Source organism: Pungitius pungitius, chromosome 2 (assembly GCF_949316345.1).
Source record: "Pungitius pungitius chromosome 2, fPunPun2.1, whole genome shotgun sequence".
NCBI classification, from domain to species: Eukaryota; Metazoa; Chordata; class Actinopteri; order Perciformes; family Gasterosteidae; genus Pungitius; species Pungitius pungitius.
Genome location: NC_084901.1, coordinates 5,137,252 through 5,158,175, shown reverse-complemented (window position 1 = coordinate 5,158,175; position 20,924 = coordinate 5,137,252). Strand labels below are relative to the sequence as shown.

At 45.5% G+C, this 20,924-nt stretch overlaps 1 protein-coding gene across 13 annotated transcripts in view; it reads left to right on the top strand.

Moving 5' to 3' along the window:
• Positions 1-20,924, top strand: part of cacna1c (calcium channel, voltage-dependent, L type, alpha 1C subunit) — a 139,363-nt gene that overhangs the window by 25,072 nt on the left and 93,367 nt on the right. For all 13 annotated transcript variants that reach the window (XM_037459815.2, XM_037459814.2, XM_037459813.2 and 10 more), the window contains exons 2-3: positions 13,535-13,949; positions 19,287-19,392. In XM_037459815.2, the coding sequence (XP_037315712.2) occupies positions 13,535-13,949; positions 19,287-19,392 (521 nt within the window). The remainder of the gene's footprint in view (positions 1-13,534; positions 13,950-19,286; positions 19,393-20,924) is intronic.

The following is a 20,924-nucleotide window of genomic DNA, read 5'->3' as shown; positions in this document are numbered from 1 at the left end:
TTGCGTGTTATGTCGTGTCATTTCTATCGTTTTGTACGTGTCAGTGTAAATGGGGGGGGGGGGTGTATGTGAGTTTGTGTCGTAGAGTGCCCTTTGTGCTGCAATTCAGTGTTCACTGATGTATATTTATATCTCTAAACACACACACACACACGTACACACACACACGTACACACACACACACACACACACATACACACACACACACGTACACACACACACACACACACACACACGTACACACATGCCTTTTTCCAGCCAAACTCTCATCAAAGGCCCGTTTGATTTCTTCTTCTCTTGCCTGGGCCCCAAACGTCCCAGTGGGGGGGGGGGGGGCGGCACAAAAAATACAAACTGCAATATATATAGAAAAAAAAACCCTTTTAGATGCTTTGTGGTTGTCAGTCAAACATTTTGCTAATCTTTGTTGAGTCATTTCACATGAGATTTGTCACGTGTCGGCTCTACTTTGCCAGGATTTGTTGAAGTACGCATCAATCACAAGAAAAAATCCTGAAAAGAAACATGGAAATCATGGAAAAAAAATATCTGCTTTTTAAAGAAAAATCGTTACCCTCTTTTTTTTTACTGCATTTGTATTTCTTATATTGGATTTTTAATTATTGTAGATGATGATCACTTTTCCATAACATAAAAACATAAAAACAGGAGGATCTAAATGCACATTCACGGATTTGAATGTTACAATGTAACTTGATGGAGCGTTTATTGTGTATGACACAGCGCTTTTGAGGCTCTTATCCACATGTGGACCATGTTGATACATTTCTTTTTGATTTTGCAATAATCTACAGTCTCCCCCCAATGACAGTGTGTGTGTGTGTGTGTGTGTGTGTGTCAAGCGATGCTATTCGTCTATGCAGAGTTCCAATAAAGTAAATGCCATTCTAACTTTAAAAGAACTTAAAACATAAAAAAATGCAGCCCAGTCGGTGTATGAACAGCAGATTTTTGTCAGTATGTCAGTAAGTTGATTTGGAAATGTACGACCTCTTGATGACCTTTTGATCAGTTTGAACCACAGCAGTATTCATCATCTTTAGAAACAGCCACAACCTGATATTACAGAGTCACGTGAGACTGCAGTCGCATTGTCCACTTTCGTTCTTTTTCATTTTTGTCATTACACTGGACAGTTGCACAACTCAACTTCAAAAAGGCGCTTAGTTTTGAGGGCGGGGTAGGGCCTGAGTCATAAACCAAACGCTCCCTCCGAGACTGCGGCGATGCCAGACTGTCGAGGTAAACTTTGAGAGCACATTCATTAGCGTTTTTATCGCTTTGCTGTCTCGCCAATTCATCATCGGCGCTGTGAACGCGCACTTCGCACAGGATCCGAACGCAACGGCGTCGTCCTTGAAACGCGCAAAGAGATTAACCGCACGCGCGCTTCTTTTTCTTTTATTCGTGGCTCCCCCCGATGTGTGGTACGTCAGCACGCAGCTCGTCTCTGGGCCTGTGTATCTGCTTCTCGGAGAACAATTACACACACACACACACACACGCACGCACACACACGGAGATAATGTATCTGTACTTCCTGTGAGGACACTTATTGACTCAACGGTTAAATGGCGTCACCTCGACGCTCCTCTTCTTTGTGGATGAGGTTTTTATTGAAGGGTTCTTAATAGTGGTTGATTGCACTTTCATTTGTAGTGTTCGCATCCGATGGCGTCTCCCTGAATGACTTTAGCAGCAGCACATTGAAACACTTTTATCTTTTTTTTCTTTCCTTAATGAATTTCATAGTTTAGTCCTTCCTAATTTTTTTGTTTCTCAAGAGCTTTTAGAGGATGTAAACACTTTGTAAGGCTGTCTAGTGCAATGGTGCTGCCTTCAAATCAAATCCTGTCTCAATATAAATGATTAAGTGCGCATTTGCATCTCCCTCCAAATGAGGTGTTGTTACTGAAACGAGGTTTATTTACACTGTAACTTGCACGTCGAGTCAGTGCATTGAGGCGGAGCGCTTGTGATTGTATCACCATGGCGGTATTACTGCATTAGTAAGAACATGACTCCTAGGGGCTGGAACCAAACCTCACGCATGACAGATGCTCCGAGGCATGATGCTTTGACCCAGTAACTAACGGTTAATCCTTTGGCCCAGCATCTGAACCGACCATCAACCATTTCTGATAAGAGTGAAGGCGTGATGACATGCGCGTAATTTAAACAAGGAGCTTGAAAATGGGAGGATAATGTAATACGAAGATTTTTGTTATTTCTGATTTTCTGGATATTCAACGGCCGAAGGACAAAGATGCAAAACTGCAAACTGAACACTGTGGTCCGATCCATAATACATCTCATCAAATGTCAGCTGAGGGCACGTTTGTACTCGTACATTTGTGCTGTATTGTTAAAGTTTACGCTTCATTAATAATGTTTTCATTACTGTTTTAAAGGATGTTTATAAAAATGTGCGCGCTTAGAAATGGTCCATTGTTTATTATTTGTTCTTTGTTAAACGAGTGGCTCTGTTAGAATCCACCCTGGGGCCTGTTAAAGGTCAGCAGTCGGACTGACGTCATTTGCACTTTGTTTGTAAATCTGTGTAAGAATTTGAAAAAAAAAACGATCAAACTCATCTGTAAAAGGAAAATGAACAATAGCAGTGATGCTGTGTAATCATGTGATGCCCCTTAGCACAAAATATAGATTTTTTTTCCCCCTTTCAAACATTATGCACACTTTTTAATTAACAGCTATGCAGCCAGACATGCTACATGAAATATACAAAGCAGTAACAAGCTTACAAAGATACATTTTACACAATGAAACGTCTCGTTCGTGGCATCCAGAAGCATGCGTCAGCATGGCTGCTGCATGTCCATAATTCATTATTTCACATTACGTTAGAATGCAGAACACACAACAGCGGGGATCAGAATTGGACTCTTACTCTGGGTTAAAATCTTTTTTTCTTCTTTTCATCCAGAGCAAATACAGCTTTTGAGAATATTTACTATGTTTCCCATCGATGCTCTGCTTCCCATTAACACAGCCCACGCACTGCACAAAGCCTCCTGGCAGCTTCCCAGTACAACCAGCGTCCTCCACTGCCGGCTGCTGCAAGGTCGCAGCGGACCTAATGATGTTTCACCTGCCTTGCTCAAGAGCAGAGGGGATATTGTTGTTCGATCACTATGCCCATGCAGATTTCCCGTCTTTTGATCTTGCATTTCCTTAAGTGTGACGCCCTCTGCACTCCGCTTTAACCTCTCGGCGGCCGTTCGGCAGCTGTAACGGTCGGCGAAGACCCGTTTTTTGTCCCGTTCTTTGCAGTCTGTTTTGCAGAGTGAGGTCGGCGGGTCCTGCTGCGACGCTGGGCAGCGACTGTGAACCAGCCAACAGGGCAGGAAAGCCAAGAAAAGGGCGTTGATTTTTCCATCAATTTTGAATTCTCGTCTTCTGCTTTAACAGTGAAGAGCCACCAAAATGACTGTATGAACTTTAACTGTAAGCATTTTGTACATGACGCCAGTGTTTTAGCTCGACCAATGGAACTAAAGGTATGCCTTTAGTTCTTCCGATGCTGGATCCATGTGTAGGTCACCTACTACATATCACAGGAATCCTTCCCTATAAAGGGCCACTTTCTTCCAAGAGCATTTTTGTTTCTTATCCAGTCGTTAGATGAGGTCAGTTTTTAGTGGTTAAACATGGCCGCGGTGTGCAGCCAAGTGTCTTCGCCATGGTAACCTATCCACTGTAAAAGTTTATTTAAAGTGCACTCAACAGGATCGCCCGGAGGAACTGGGTGATCGGAAAGGTCCCAGGCTGGATTTTCCGTATTTTACCGTCAAGGGCAATGTTTTTACAAGATGACTTGAGGAAATGAGTGATGGAATTTGCAAGTGATGGTTTGGTTTCCTGCCAAAATGGCAGCTTTATCGGCCAAAGCATACATTGCGTTTCTGCCTGGTGATATTTCAAAAGCCAAGGGTGTGAAAGCGATGCAAATGCATCAGTGCTACAATCAGACCGGAAATATAAAAATATAAAGGTGAGATATCTTTTCTTTAAATGTTACCTTTGTCTAGAAATGATTTCCAAACCAATGGTAAGCATAAAGGATTGTTGACTCGTCAATACTTTCACATGAGTACTTCAGAGACGTTAATGTGACCACAATATACTATATTAAATTAGCACATTTATTAAATAATACAGTTTTGCTCATTGACAGTTTAGGCAATCACAAAATTGCCTTTCTCCTGGCTTTGAATTTTTTGAATCTATAAATAACGCGTTGCCGTGTGAAACGCTAGAATCCATTAAACACCAACGTGCACGCGGGGCTCCATCCCATAGTCGGTCGCGTGCAGCTCAGCTGCTCGTGCATTGTCCTTGCATTGTCCCTGCCAAGGTCAAAAGTTACATTCAGTGGAACCACATATACAGCAAATATATGCAACGGCTATACCTGAAGGCACTTTGAATGGGAGTGTTTTTTGAATGGCATGCGGCATGCATTACATTATAGGAGCCCGTTGTGCCCTTTACTGATCTAAAGGGCAGTTGTGGAGGAGGAGAGCGAAAAGGACAGTGAGACAAAGGCAGAACAGAAAGAGAAGGGAAAGGATTGAATGGAAATAGAGAGACTGGAGAATATAGCAAAATGAAAGCAACATTTAAAATGGATTAACGAACAATGCGTGTCCCCTCCGGACTCCCGTCTCGAACAAATGCTGTATGTCAGCTTGTTTTTCCCCAAAGTCTGGGGTATTAAGGAAAAAACTTTGTTGATGGCCTGTCCATCCCACCGTCTCCACAGCTCAGTGTGCCCTCACGATGCAGAAACAGAGGCTCTTTCGAGACATTTCGATCACGGCAAATCGGATGAAAGTGACAGCTAAACGGCTAATGGAGCCCATGAGCGTTAGATGCAAAGAAACGACGCAAAAGAGAGAGAGACAGGTGGGGGGGAGGGGGGGGGCAGTTTGTATCTGGGTTACTCCGGCCTCACATCTCTCCACTGCAGATGAATATTAATAAGTAGTTATTAATATCTGCTGCCTGCACCGTGTGTGAATATGTGTCTATGCAAGGTCGGCATGAAGGCAACAAGCCTTCCTCCTCCTCTTGCTCCTCGTCCACACAAACCTGTGGGCTCTTCTTTCCTCCTCCTCATGCTCACATTCAAGTTGTTGTCTCGGTTTAGTTTAGTTTTGCTGAATTTCTTAGTTTTTCTCATCTTCTTTTAATGTGTCTTTTCAAGGAAAGATGGGGTTTTTTGTCATAAATGAAGGCAAATCGCCTTAAGTCTATTTGATACATTACTGTTTAATCACTTTGGTCATCCATTTGTTGTTGTATGCAGTGGGCTGTTGTCTATCACTTGATCCTTGAGCGGTGTGTAATGCTGGGTTGGGAGATTTCATTTTGCTCCGGGTTCCAATTATTTTTTACATATAAGGGACCACTCACCACAAACAGAATTGTCCCCGAAAATTGATAGCATGGAAACACAACGTTTATGGACAGTCAACTACTTACGTCTAGGTTTTCAGTGCTGAGGGGTTTGAAATCAGATTAGTTGACCTCCACTCAATCGATCTCCGATCATGCAGCTGCATGTTTCAGATTGCATCAAACTTCCAAATCCAGCTTCAGGAGCATATTCTGAAGTCTTTTAGGTCAAAGGCAATTCCATAAACAAACGACATGTCAGGAAACACCAAGAGCTTGTTCTATTTGGCTCAGACTATTCAACTAGCCAAGAGGGTGGTCCGACTTGACTTCCAAAGTATTTAAGAGCTTAAAACCACGCCGTCTTATCTTTGGCTCAAAGTTAGCCCTGCGAGGAGGTTCAGTACCAGAAGTCATTGTTAAAGCAATTGCCACTTGAATAGGGATACATGACAATTAGCTACTTTGGATAAATGTGAGCTAATTAACCTCCCGAAGCTCCAGCATTTCATGGGAAAATAACTGTCATGGAGAGAATTTACTTGATCGTCGATCAGGACAGAAGCTGTAGACACGACCCTGTCCCCTAGAAACCATGTTCCCATACAACTAAACTGAAAGGAAATTTTAGTTCGGAGCAGAAAGTATTAAAACGCAATCATTCGACACACGCCGCAGGGCTTTTGGGTGTGGGGGGGGGGGGTACACCTCGCTTTTTTGCAGAAAGTCACATACAAATCTTCTCACAGCAACACATCCACATAAAGACCTGCAGCCCCTCTGACCTTCTGGATGTAGGAAACGTACAACTAATCAGCGCTTCACGACCATGAATCACGGCATGAGGGTTTTGTCCCGAGCTGTAATAAACTACAGGGTCCAGATGACAGTGAGCAATGTGCTGTTGAATGCAAAGGCCCAGTGCATGATCTATACGTACGTATTCCCTTGGCATGGTTCTATAACATCTATGCGTGCAGGGCGGGTGGGAGGGGGGGGGGGGGGTTGCGCTCACTTCCTTGTTTTCCCTCCACTTCCATTTCCACCCCAGATACAATGTTGCAGTTTAATGAATAAATCCATATATGATCGGGTTCTTTAAACCGACGCGACTAGCAATGGGAAATGAAACGGGTGTTGTGTAGTTAGAACGACCTTGTTCATAAACCACAAATGTAACAACATAACATCATTCTTTGGACTGGGGTGTGTTTCACCAAAACAAAAATAATGTCCCTTTTCCTTTTGTCTATTAGGAGTAAATAGTCTGTACAGTATGACGCGTTTTCAGTATGCTTGGTTGTCTTGTTTGTTTACCTCTTTGGTCCAATCCCAAGCATGTGACTTCAACGTGTTTTCCTTGTAAATTGCATGCTCGTACTGCTCCCGCTGTGTGGATTGTGTTTCTCTGTGTGTGTGTGTGTGCGTGCACACCTTTTTTACGGCGCATACTGTACCTGTCTGTTGAGGGGGGGATGGGGGGGCGGGTCATAGATCAATGGGCAGCAGGTGTGTGTACGTTCGTCTTGTCACTAAAGTGGAGCAGGTGTATATATGTGCTTGTGAGCGGTGTGAGCCTATATGTGTGTGTGTGTGTGTGTGTGTGTGTGTGTGTGTGTGTGTGTGTGAATGTGTGCGCGTCGTCGGGGGGAGCAGGTGCGACTGTGTGGTGGAAGCACTCGGCCGGATAATCGGCACATATGGACAAAGCAAAGGAAAGAGAGAGAGAGACAAATGAGAGACACCCACAGCTATGCAGACACACACACACACACACACACACACACACACACACACACACACCGGGGTTACGCAGTCCACACAATTCATGGTGCACATGTACACAACACAGACAAGGACAAACGCTTTTAGACTGCTCCTGGATCTGCGCATGCTGTGACTTAGAGACACGTACATTGGATGAAGCCAGTGCGAGGCTTACAGCCGGTGTTTGCGAGGACGCCGTTGGTGGCGGCTAAGCATGATGGGATGTCAACCCCGAGCACCGCAGGACATGGACGCAGCGGCAATCATTTCTATGCAAAATACTGCGAGGAGATTCCGCCTCCATTTATGCCACTTCATGTTCATTATTCCAGTCCAAATCAGAGTGTGAAAGCAACGGTATTGTGCGTCAGGATTAGCTGCCTCTTTCCACCTAAATAGTTGTTAGGGACTAAGAGGGAGAATAATCGTCTGCTCTTTCAAAATGACTGAGAGGGGAAGTGTCGGGGGAAAAAAAGAGTGAGAAGCGGCGAAGCGCGAAGAAAACGAGAAAAATGGGGAGACGAGGAGGGGCAGATTAATGGATAGAAAGGAGAAAGGGTGCACGGCTGAAAATAAACTTTTCCGCTGCTGGATATTCAATGGAGGGGGTGACAGCTCTATAGATTACAGAGAAGAAGAAAAAAGGGAAGAAGAGGAGAAGGGGTAAGTATGTTGGTACGGAGGGATGAGGAGGGAAAAAAGGTGTTGAGAGAGAGAGGAGGGAGGAGGGAGAGAGGAGGGAGAGAGGAGGGAGAGGGTGCATGAAGGGTTTCACCAAGATGAAGTGGGAGCAGAGGAGGATAAAGAAGTCGCACAACCAAAAGGGGAGGAGGGAAAAGAGGTGCAGCTTAGAAGAAGGAGGGCGTCGTTCAAAGTGAACTCAGCTGGGATGGCAGACGACAGGACTGCTGAGTGTGTGTTAATCCATCAGTGTGTGGGATCCAAACATCACAAAAAAGAAGGCCCTTGGTCAGGCCCAATTTTCTGGACCTTAGTCAGGCTTTAAATAGGATTCTGCTTCTTTTTTTTTTTTCTTCATATTTTGAATTGCAGCTGCCGCAAAGTGCGGGCCTGCAGTGTGTGAGGCTCCTGGTGTGCAGCCCTCATCAATTAGCGTCTGATCAGATGTCATCATCAGTTAATTGATTGATGATTACATCATCCCCGTCCAACCTGTTGGGAAAAAGCGGACGGAGGGAGACAGTGAAAAATGAGGTGGACGTTAAGTGAAGAAAGAGAGAGGAAAAAAAAGAAGGGCTCATAGAGGAGATCTTGTGAGGGACAGATCTGGGCCGGGATAATCTGATTGGTTGCCGTCACTTTCCGAAGCCAATCAAATGAGCAGAGCTACAAATTTAGTTTATACTGGAACTGTATTTTATTGGTAAGCAATATCAAATTGGACAACTTGTAGAGTACTCGTGGTGTGTGTGTGTGTGTGTGTGTGTGTGTGTGTGTGTGTGTGTGTGTGTGTGTGTGTGTGTGTGAGAGAAACAATGACATTTTACGTTGGAGTGCCTGGAGTCGCAGTGATAGCATCTGTCCCCACTCTTCATCATTAAGTCGATAACAGCTCCATTCACTTGAGTTGACATCACAGCTCATTACAGTGGGCAGTGCGGGTCACACTGAAGTTCAGCTCAATTAGGTTCACTTGGAGAGTGAATGCCCGCTGTATTTACAGCGTATGCATCATTTATTCGACCCCCCCCCAAAAAAGGCGGGGGACACCGGTTTTGAATTGATCAGGTAACACAAGTTTCAGATTTTTTCCTTTGTAAGATTTATAGAGAACACGTAAAGAGTGAAACAGAGAACACTATGTTTGTTAAACAGAGACCTTTTTGTGACGGAAATGGAAAATTCTGACATTTCCGAATTTTCTTTTTTTCCTTGAATGTTTGCGACTGTACAGTGTGTTCTTGAATGTGGTCACCCTGGCTGCCTGGAAAGGCCACGTCTGCGAGGCAGCGCGGAGTGCTGGAGGACACGCATACGTCCAAACAAACAACAGCAATTTGGACACATTTCCAAAGTCTCATAACATATTTAGCTCTGTCGAGGTTTATTTCGATATATTCCAAACGGAGTGCAAAGAAGTGAAAAGCGGTGCTTTATTTTTTTCCATCGCGGACACTTTGACTTGTCACGCGTCATCTGGAGCACCACTTCATGTGCATGTAAACACCCAACTCTCAGCCAGATATCAGGATACAAATCTTGCTCATGCAAATTAAAAAAAAAACTCTACATACTGGGTGAATAATGCAGAAGTGCAAACTCATTCCAATGAACTGTCTAATGTACTTTTACTGTGGTGTCACACCAGTATAGCCAGCAGGGCTTTTAACTGTCATGTTAATTCATTATATTAGACCTGTACGTAGAACTAATAGCATTGATTAAAGAAGGGCTAACCATTAGCTGTAGTACTGTAACTGCCACTGGCTTTCTGAAGCACTGCTGAAGCCTTTTTTTTTGTAATTTCATTGACTACATTGATGTTAATACTACAAGAGTGAATTAGTGTTAAATACTCTTGACTGCAATGTCATATCATGAACGGATGGTATTGTATTAAGTCCTGTCACTGGTGGTTAAGCACCCTAGGCCTCTTTAGTAAGCTTTCCTTTTTATTTTCTTCCTCCTCGATTTGAACCCTCTCCTCCTTTCCATGTCTGCATTTGTTCCCTCCTTCTTGATCCCCTGTGTGTGTGTGTGTGTGTGTGTGTCTCCATCCTTTCACCTTCCCTCATCCTATCCACGTCCCTGTCTTCTTTCATCCCGTCTACATCATCCTCTTTCCTTTTCTTTTTCCATCCCTTCCCCTTCCTCTCCCCTTCAGTCGGAATCATATTTCTTGCAGGCGGCCATTCCCCCCCCCCCCCCCCCCCCCCCCGCAGAATAAAGGAATCAAAGCGCTGCTAATGGAATTACAGTCACTCCCATCATCACACGGGCTGATACAACATCATGAACGCACACAAACACACACGCCGCGCACACCCGACATGACTGTGCATGTGCAGGACGGACACGCAGTCAGACAGACAGATTAGTGAGCTCAGTATTATTAAAGTTTGACTCTCCTCTAATCCCCTCACACACACACACACACACACATGCATAAGAAACACACACACTCTCGGTGGGGTACACCCTTTGAGAGGGGCAGGCAGTGCGAGATAAACTGATCACGCAGGAGTATAATATGCCGAAAGTGATTATGTGTGTGTGTGTGTGTGTCTGTGTGAGATAGTGAGCGAAAGAGAGAGATGATGATGTGCTACAGCAGTCGGTAAGCGGACGTTAATGCGCGCTGGAGTCGGTGGGAGAAAGAAAAAGGAAGATATTTTCCAGCGTAGAGAGAATCATCAGAGATGAATGTGCATGTATGTGTGGTAAGAGTTAGCTTTGCTTTGGACTTCTAGGTGCTCTGCCTGTGACATCGCAGAAACCCTCTAAAAGCAAGAACATGGGGGTAATATAGCTCCATCTGAGTCATGGGAATGCTCCAAATTAAAACCATAGTGGTATTTCCAATAGGGAACAGCTGAGTCCGAAAAGTGACCTCACCGCTGGTGAATGTAAAGAACACCTCATTGGGCATTCTTGCTGCATTCAAAGCTGCTCCTAAATATTTACAGACATATCGAGTGCTGTTGTTTAGTCGCCCATTTGTTTTAAGGGGGCCTTAAGGGCATTCCAATTTTTATTTCAGCTGAAACTAAAATAATAAAGTTTATTTATAAAGCACTTTTGGAAAAACAAATATTCCAACAGGGCTTGGCATTGAGCAGAAATAAAAATACAAAGCAAGCCACTGGTAGTAAAACCAGGGATCCGAAATATCGATAAAGCTTTTAAAGTAAAGACACAATAATTGATGTCCCTGCTGGGTCAAGGTGAGCTTATGGTTTCAGGCTCCTTCCTGTCTGGCAGGTAACCGCCATCTATCCTTGGTGTTGAAAGTTTCAGTTCAAATTAAAGGTGTAAAGAATTGAAATGAACGATGAGCATTCCTTTGCTGGTTTGTTTTCAAGGATCTACTATTGTGCATGCTCGCTCACTCTGTAGTTTTCACGGCATCGTTAATGTTATATGTAACACCTGTATTTTTCCTACTGTAACTCAAAAACTCTTATTGAAGTACACACCGACAGTTCGGGTGCAGCACTGTCAATATTCAAATAGTGTCACTGCTACTTTTGCTTCGAAGTACGTATTTCTCCATCACACGTGTTGAGTTAGATGCAATGCATTGCTGTGGAGCTACATACATCTAAGTAGTCCACAATTATTAATATAAGTTAAACGTTTTGCAAATTAATGATTTCATTTGGTGAAGTGAAAAGGCCAAAATAGTACATTTTTTCAACATATTAAGTAGAAAGGTACCGGCACTATTTGGATCCTTTCTGCCGCTGTCGCCTGTTGAAAGACATTTTATAGAGAAGAGGTCAGAGGTCGCAGGCTTGACATTGCTGTGCAACGTTACAAAAGCGCTGAACCACTTAGTGGCCGAGCGAGTGTATTCCTGTCGTCGCTGTCACCATAACAATTGAGATGATACATTTCCCTGTGCAGGCTACTTCATTTTATTGGAAGCACACCGCAAGTGAAGTTAGATGTTTTCCGGGGCGTCTGTGTGTGTGTGTGTGTGTGTGTGTGTGTGTGAGACATTTTTACAACCCTTCGGGATCTGAAGTTACGCACTCTCTGGCTCGTGAGTTCACATGCAGACACGTTCAGCTCTGAAGTGAGAGGAATGTGATTTCAGCTGATTTTGTACCGCGTAGCGCGCTGGATGAGTCTCTCTCGTCTCCTCTCCCCTGCGCATCTCTTTTTACTTTCTCTCCGCCAACTTCTTCCCTCGTCTCCGTTGTTGACAGCTTTGGTTGGATTCACTTTTAAAAAAAAGGGGTCTTTAAAGTTTTGCATTCTTTTTCTCGCAAAAGTAGCTTTGCAGAGCTAAATATGGATAATATAATATTAGATTAGAATTAGGCCGGAAAGAGGCTATGCAACTTGTGGGCCCGAGAACACTTGCATTCATTCATTAAGCTGCGTCCTGTCACACGATGACCTTTTGTTTTGAAGAGTATCCTCCCACCAGAGACGTATGAACATACATCTATTGTGAGAGATTACAGATCCGTCACATGGTTTCAGTGTGCGATCAGTGTACGCATTGGTGGGATCCTTGTTCAGATGTCAGAGGGAGGAGGGGCCCAGAGGATAACTATAACTGTCTTTAATCCGGACGAGCATACAATATGGGTAATCCGCTCTCCTTTACTTACAATTTGTCGGTTGAAACAAGTATGTAATCTCGCTGAGATTATTGAAATTCTGTCTCTCATTTGTCCCTCAAACTCCACCATTTCCGTTATATCTCGTAAAATAGAATGCGAGCAATTATTCGACCACTCGAAAAAAAGAAGAAAAAAACCCTTGCCACCCTCGATCCCCGGCGCCGGATTAACTGGTTGGTTTCATTTCATTTGTCAATGCACACAATTCCGTATTGGACGTATGCCGGTCCTGGCGCAGCAGCTCCCCGCTCCGATCTAAACTCATCGGCTGCTTGCTGAGTCACTTCCACCTCGTCACGTTCTCCGAGGCCCACGCCAGCCAACCACCCTCCTGATTCTGAAATAGCCGGCGCGGGTTCAGCGACTCGGTCAGGGTTCTCCCCATAATACGGGTGTGCAAGGCTAAATGCTAATAGAACGGATTATTTAGATAGATTACATCATTTTTTTTTTTTTTTTTCAATAGATTTTTGAGTCTTGACGCAGAGAGAATTGTGGGCGGAACGGCGTGTTTGCTGGCAGCGTGAGGGGACGCGAGGTGAAGAGGAGGCGGTAGTTTCTAAACACCAAGGTGCTGGCAGTTAGCCTGGAAACGGACGCCAAAAAAAAAAAAACCTCCCCGCTGCTTGTTCGGGTTTGTGAGAACGGGCCACCTGAGGGGACATTTTGACTTCGGCTGCAGTTATTGACAAATAAATTAGGGCTAACCTTACCGATTCAATATTTTAAGCCCAGTCTTAAGTAACGGTAATCTCATGAAGATGTTGGCTTTTTGTGCGTTACAAGGTCGTACGACAAATAAACAACATTTACAATGCCTTCCCGTTGTAATTCTTTACAATTAAGACTGTGAAAATGAACAGTCCAACAGTTCAAACCACCTTGAAGCCTCCAAAGTAGACGACCTAACGGTGGATATTTGAATGTTTTACCCACAGTTGACTTGTTTGCTAACTTTCTCTCTCTTCTCCCCCCCTCCCCCCCCCCCCCCCCCAAACCTCTCCTCACGCCAGGCTCCGACTACTCCCCCCCTCCGCCCCTCCCTCCCCCGGCTCTCACCAACGAGCTCAGCGGCGTGGGCGACCACGGCGGGGGAGGGGGCGGGGTCAACCACGGGGTGGGCGTGGTGGGCCTGGCCCCGGAGCACATCGCCACGCCGGGGGCCGCCCTGAGCTGGCAGGCGGCCATCGACGCCGCGCGGCAGGCGAAGATAATGGGCAACCCCGCGTCGGGCGGAGGGGCGGGGCTCGGGACGGGAGGGGGCGGGCCCATCTCCACGGCCAGCTCCACGCAGCGGAAGAGACAGCACTACAGCTCCAAGCCCAAGAAACAGACGACCACGACGGCCACCAGGCCGCCACGGGCCCTGCTGTGTCTCACACTCAAGAACCCCATCCGCAGGGCCTGCATCAGCATCGTCGAGTGGAAGTATCCTTTGACCGGGGGGGCGGGGGGGGGCACACTCTGACCTTCTAAATGTTTCCACTTTGGGTCGCCGGAAAGGCTGCCGTGACTCTATTCTCTCAGGCTCCTGGTTCTCTGAGGCACGTTTTGAATCAAGTTCTATTTTGCGCTACCTTTTAATTAACCAGGAGATAGTTGCATTGATATTCATGAAGGACGTCCTGGCCAAGACACAATTAACAATGTGGCACAAAAAAACAGAAGAACCAAAACAAAGAACGAGTCATAGAATTCAACTAATCAAGTATTCAGTACTACTGGTGATCTATTTCAAACTAAACGGTGGAAATGTACATATTTCCTGCATGGATGGATGAATGCAGGTAGATGCGTCATGGCTAGGAGTAGAAGAAGAAGAAGGAGGACAAGAAAAGCCAACATAGGCAATAGGGGACAAGAACATGTTTGGAATGCATCTCTCTTCCTCTTTCCTCTCTTCTAAACCGTTTTTTTTTTTTTTTTAAAGTCAATCTGTCGCCTTTCATGCATCTCAGTGTGATTCTTTGCTCTCTATTCACTCGTCCTAATCCCTTCTCCCCTTCCTCTATCTCTCCCTTTCTCTCCCTCTCTCTCCCTCTTTCATCTCACAGCCTTTTCTCACAGGGGGATGAAACAAATTGTGTCATTTTCTTCCCTCGTTCACACCTCTCCCATCGCACGTCTTTCCCCCCCAGCTCCTTCTAATTGCATTCATCCTCTCTCCCCCAGGTTCTCCCGTGACTTTCCTCCCCCTTTGCTTCCTCCTCGTCTCCCTCACCCTTTTTTTTTATTGCTCTCTCCCTCCCTCCCTCCGTCCATTCAAATCCCTTCATTCCTCCTGTTCCTCCTTCCGTTCGACCCACCCTCTTCTTTTTTTTTTTTAAGCTGCTGAACATAATGACTTGCTTTTCACAACTAGGGGTGAGACAGAGGGAGAAATACAGCAATGGTCAGTGTCACAGTGACTGATAATAGGAGAGAGTTCTCACAAGCTTCAGCTTGGCAGAAGCTCATCGTGCTGAGCGGGTAGACAAAGTCCAGGGGGGGGGGGGGGGGGGGGGGGTGAGAAGGGCAGGGGTGCGGGCATGACATGGACGTCGACAGGAGAGATGATTGAGCGGATTAGCCGAGGTGGGGAGGGAGTGAGGGAGTAAAGGGGAGGGATGGGGATGGTAAACAAGAGAAATGACAGTGTGCAGGAGGAGGGCAAATAAAAGAGTGAAGGGGAGGGGAGACGAGGGAGGGGAAGAGAGTGGGAAGCGGGGCGAATTGGAGAGGGAGGAAGACGAGGAGACAGCAGTTTGATGTGAAGAGGCAGACTCTTGAGTGCACAGTGGTGTGCGTCTGTTGATAAAAACAACAAAAACCATTGGCACTGGCCTGCCTTTTAAAGTTTGTGGTAAAGCAATGGATGCAGGCAAAGTATCCTCTAGTTTTTTACTGATTATTATAATGCGGGTATATGAAATCCAGCGTTCTCATTGGTTGAGAGTGAGTCTCAGGTTAGATTTTGAGCAACTGTCAGTTGACATTTAAGCTTTTAGCTCGGTGGCCGAAAAAAGGAATTCGTTTTGAGGGGAGCTCTCGTAACCGGACAAGTAATGAGCGATGTGAAGGAATGAGATGGTGCTGTTTACATGCACGTACGGGGACTATTTTTCCTCTAGACTGATGAAATGTGATACACAACGTTTGGTGGCTACAACTATTTGGTGCTGAAAGGCAGCTATTTACTTACTATTTATAATTTCGCTGGTAACCGCGTTATAAAAGCAATAATCGAGGCTGTACTTTATCTGCAATAAAATGCCCTAAAAACGCCCTCAAACTGTTACATTAATGGACGATAAAGTACAACCTCTCGTACCTTATTGCTTTAATAACAGCCAAACTATATCTATGTACTATGCTGTTAAAAAAAAATTAAAAGGAGAGAAACCAGCGTAAAGCCTGACGGTCACTGAACCCGTCTCAACCAATGGCTGATGAGCGTTCCGATCACCACCCACCATTCCCCGCATCGCTCATTTTAAACAGCTCTGAAGGGTGGGAAGGTGGAGAGAGAGAGAGAGAGAGAGGGCGAGAGAAAGGTAAGGGATGGAGATGAGTGGGGTTAACAGAGCGTTTCGGGGGAGAGGGAAGAAGTCACCCGGACGGGGCCAAAGCATCAGCATGACTGGAGCAAGTTTTTGCCCTTCGCTAGTCTAAAAAAAAAGATCCACATCAAACTGTCAGGCCTTTCTGACTGCTCGTCCGTCCCACCGCTCTCCTTCGGTCCGTCCTTCACCGGGGCCCCGCGTGGGCTTCTTTAAATGCAGCACGCGTTGGAGCATTAGTCCGTGGTGACTGCGCTCTCTACTGGGTGTAGCATTCACGTGTTGCTTTTATTCTATAGAGTTTGCGGGAACGCGTGTTTGTGTGTGTGTGCGTGCGTGCGCGTGCGCCCGCGCGCGTTTAACCTTTATCTCCGTCGGTAGAGGCAGATCTTCCTCTCTCCCTCCTCTGTTACCATGACAACAGCTGCTGCTCTCCACAGGTCGATGGGGCCCCTCTGAGCTCACGCATGCACGGAAACACGCGCTGAAAATCAGAGAGCGCACACGAACACACTTTTGGCAGAACACACGCAGACACGTGAGCACGCAAACAGGCGACGGCAGACACGCATGCTGTGTAATTATAGTGTTTAAGCATTACCTGCACACTGCAAGGTCAGCATGAGAGACAAGGAGAGGGCAAAGGCTAACTACCACGCTGTCCATCTGAAATCACACCGAGTGGTAATTTTAAAAAGTGTCTTTGAGTGCATTTACTCACACACACACACACACACACACACACGTGAGCTAACAGCTTGGATATCGAATCCGGTCAAATAAGGGGGTTACACTTTTTTTATGAATTCACACACTCAATCAGGAAAACAGATAAAGATTCTCGGCACAGGAGAGTGCTGAGGCCGCTCTCCCGGACAATATCAGCATATCCCGGGTTTCTCATAACAACTTTGTCGAGATAGGAGACTCTCCGTGTAATTGTGAGCGGTTAATGTGAGGCAACTGCTGAACGCACAGCGTTCTAGAGGAAGGTTTTAGTTTGGTAAGATGCTGAATGTATATTCTATATTCTGCTTTTTGGTGTATTCTGTTGTTTCTGTTTTTCTAGAGCCGTCGGTTTCTATTATTAACGAACCTGTGGTGTCAGAGATGAATATTGTGTATTTTTATTCTGATTATTGCATTTACAATAGACTTGGAACTGTTGGATTCTCACTCACTCAGTTCGTGATTTTTCCCCAGTCTTGTTTTGCTCTCAACAGCACAGCAGAGTAGATTTATTATCATGTTGATGGAAGCAGACCGCACGTTTTTTTAATTTTTAAATTATGGGTCAGGAACCCACAGAGAGCAACAGGCCTGTCTAAATGGGCCCCCGTCACATGGGTGACTGATTAACTTGGATGCATTTTGGTCCCAAGTGTAATGATCTTTTGCCCATTGTTTTTCAAGTCAATCCTTAATCCAAACATGAACTGAGTATTAGGTCTATTTTTCTTCTTCTTCTTCCCCCTCTTGCTTTGTGTCTCTCTGCATGTCTGTTTCTGAAATGGTGGTTAAATCTGTATAATAGATAGCGGGTCTGTTTCTGGAGGGACCACACACAGCAGTGTGACTGTGTGTGGTGGCGGATTGTCGACGCTGTTAAATTCTACTTCTTATTTCGACTAAGGCTTTGTAGTTTGTTTGTCATTGACAGTCCTGTTTCGGCCAGTTTCCAAATAATTACGAGCGCCACAATCCTGACAAACGTCCCGTCACATGTTTCAAGGATAAATCCACATAAAGAAATGGATCAATTTCGTTATGCTTTCCCCCCCCCCCCCTTTTCTTCTTCTAACTCCATTGTTTTAGTCTTGACAGGATGTAGTCTGTCGAGTTTCACCACACCCACGTCCAGCGCCCTCCAACTTTGGTGAAGTTTTGCAAAAAGGATCCGTCATTGGCTTCCCACCTCCGGAAACCGCATCTCCTCTTGTGGGGAAAGTCCAGAAAGTTTGAAAATCAGCGAAGCAAAATCAATCTTGCAATCAACCGAGTGTGACTGTCAGCTAAACGTAATATATTTAAGTTCTCTTCTGATTTGTCTTCCGGAGTTTGGACTAATTTGACATGCAAGGAAGGAGGGGGCAGGGGAGAAAGTAAGGAAGAAGAGAACAGAGGAAGCGAGCAGAAGGAGAGCTAGAGGAGGTGACAGCAGTGGCAGTTAGTAAATGTGTTGATGAAAACCAGACCTCCTTTATCTCTCCTTCTCCCCCTCCCTCTCTCCCTCTCCTTCCACTCGCCATTCTTTCTCACTTTTACTCTCCCCCTGTCCCCCCCCCTGTGCGAGGCCAAAAATAATGAGGTCGCTCCCCTCTCAAGGACCGTTCCTCTCTCTCTCTCTCTCTCTCTCTCTCATTCCACCTCGCTCCTTCCCCGTCCACATCCCGTCTTCCACGCGACAGGCCTGCTCCTCCGCACACCCGTATTAGGGCATGCCCTGTCTCTCCAAGCCCCCCCCGCCCCCCCCGTTGCACACACAAAGAGCTTCCTAAGTGACCCAATATGTCTTATTGTTAAAGCAAAGGCAAACGCAACAGCTTTGATCTCTCCTCTTGTGTACACTGCTAGTGCAGTCTGCTGTGTGTGTCTGTGTGTGTGTGTGTGTGTACCTCTGCTTATGTGAGGGTGTATTAGCTTGTTTAAAAATACCTCCTGCTTGGGATAACAGGTCTGATATGAAGACTCTTCTCTACTCGGGAAGGTGGTATTTCGTGGTGTCTACTAGAAGGTTTTTCTTGGATCATTGTTCCCCTCAGGAAATGCCAGTCCTCCCATTCACCTGAAGGCGTGTTTTACCCGCCGGGCCGGCATTGGAGGGGGTAAAGGTGTGGGGGAGGGGGTCGGGGGGTGGCAGGGTTTGGGAGAATGCAACCAGAGTCCCGAACAAAGTGGAATGTTTCCATTTTCAAATGGCAGAGCCGCGTCAACATAGGTGGGCCGGACTATGGTGTGGTACTGAGAGGGACACTTCAAATATTATTTTTGTGTGTGTGTGCAAGTAGGATATTGTATGGTAATGTCTTCATGCATTATTAAATATTCTATTTCTTCTGTCCTGACAGATACTGCTGGTTGTCCCATCCTATCGTTTGAAAGCGCTCATGATGAATAATAACTAGATAAACAATCTCCACGGGGCAAACGTTGCATGTACTTACTGTTATGTGTACTCTCTTCCGGTGTGTGTATTCTTTAACCGCCCCCCCCCCCCCCCCCCCAGACCATTTGAGATCATCATCCTGATGACCATTTTTGCCAACTGTGTGGCCTTAGCCGTCTACATCCCGTTCCCGGAGGATGACTCAAACGCCACCAACTCCAACCTGGTGAGTAATCTAAAAGAATTAAAGCCTTTTACAGGTCACTTGCTGGTCAGTCCACCAGTTGCTGGTTTAAGGAGCTCGCCTTGGCCTGTTGGAACAAAGGATTCTTTGGTTTTTGCTTTTGTGGCCCGACACCTGTTTTTCTCCCCATTTCATTAGGCGTGTGGTTGATTCCTGCACATCAGAAGACCTTTCTGTTAATTAGCAATACTGAGCAGTATGTCATTTAACACACACACATATAACTGAGTGTGTGTGATTTGCTGCTGTGTGAACACGAGTAAAAGTTGGGGAGTGGATGGTGGCAAGGAAAAAATGAAGTAAAGAGTAAAAGCGAATGTCTTTCATTGAATGAATCTGTTCTTTGAACATTATACCCTCTTGTCGTTGTTGGTAATAATGTTCCAAGAAAATTGAGGGTTTTGGGGATCTGACCGTCCTGCACAGATCACAGGGCTTTAAATCGATATGATAAGATATTTCTGTATAATATGTGTGTTTTTATGTCTGCGTGTTTGTGTCAGCTTGCAGATACTTGCCAGTGTATTAGAGTGTATTAGTGTGAGAAGGACACTAATCCCTCTGAGGCCACGGAACATCTGTCTCTCTGTCCCTCCTCCTTTCTAAGAACGATTGGGCCACATTTACTTCTTTTTTCTGCTGGTTCATGTGGTTCATGCTGTTAACCTCTGCTTCTGGACCTTGCATGGTCTCTACTATCCAGCAAGGGGTCTTCATTAATACAGCGTGACGTTCATTGAATACACCATTGTCTGATCAAAAGTGAAATAGATCATAAAGCATAGTATGCTTTAGGGCAGGGCTCACTTGATTGACAGGTTGATACCATGGCACAGTCCAATCCGGCAGCGGTCTGTTTTTTGTCTCACAAGTACACCTTTCTATTGTGTGTCTATTCTATTTCAATTCATGAAATTGAATGACAAGATGGCGGCCTCCAAAAGCCCAGGTGGTGATGGCTAAAATGTCATGAATGAGTTTTACTGTCAGTTCGGCATAATGAAGGATGTCACATGATCAAACCAAAGGAATGGGACTGACATTGCTGATGAAGCTGCGGTGGACTTAATGGAGATGAGCAATAGAACAATCGTGGGTACGTACCCTTCGGGTTCTCCTTCACACACATGCACGGTAGGTTCGGCTTTGCTCGTGTGTTCAGGTGTTGCATCATTGCAGGGTTTACATATCACACGACTGGTGACCCTCCGAACCGCTCCCCAGTAGAGGGAAAGATGCAAGAGGGACACACACACGCAGACACACAGGCACACGCTGAACCTCCTCACCACCACAGCTGTGGTCGATTAGTTTTATAACCTCCTGACAGACAGGAAGCAGTGTGCTGATGGACTAAAGGCTTAAATACATGGTTGAACCCTCTATCAGTGTGTGTTTTGTTGTGTCATTTGTTACTTTTTTGTGTTCAGGCACCTAAAGGAAAACCTAACAAAGAGCAGTATCCGTGTATAATATTTAGACGTTTTTAGACTGATGCTTTCCCCCCCCCCCCC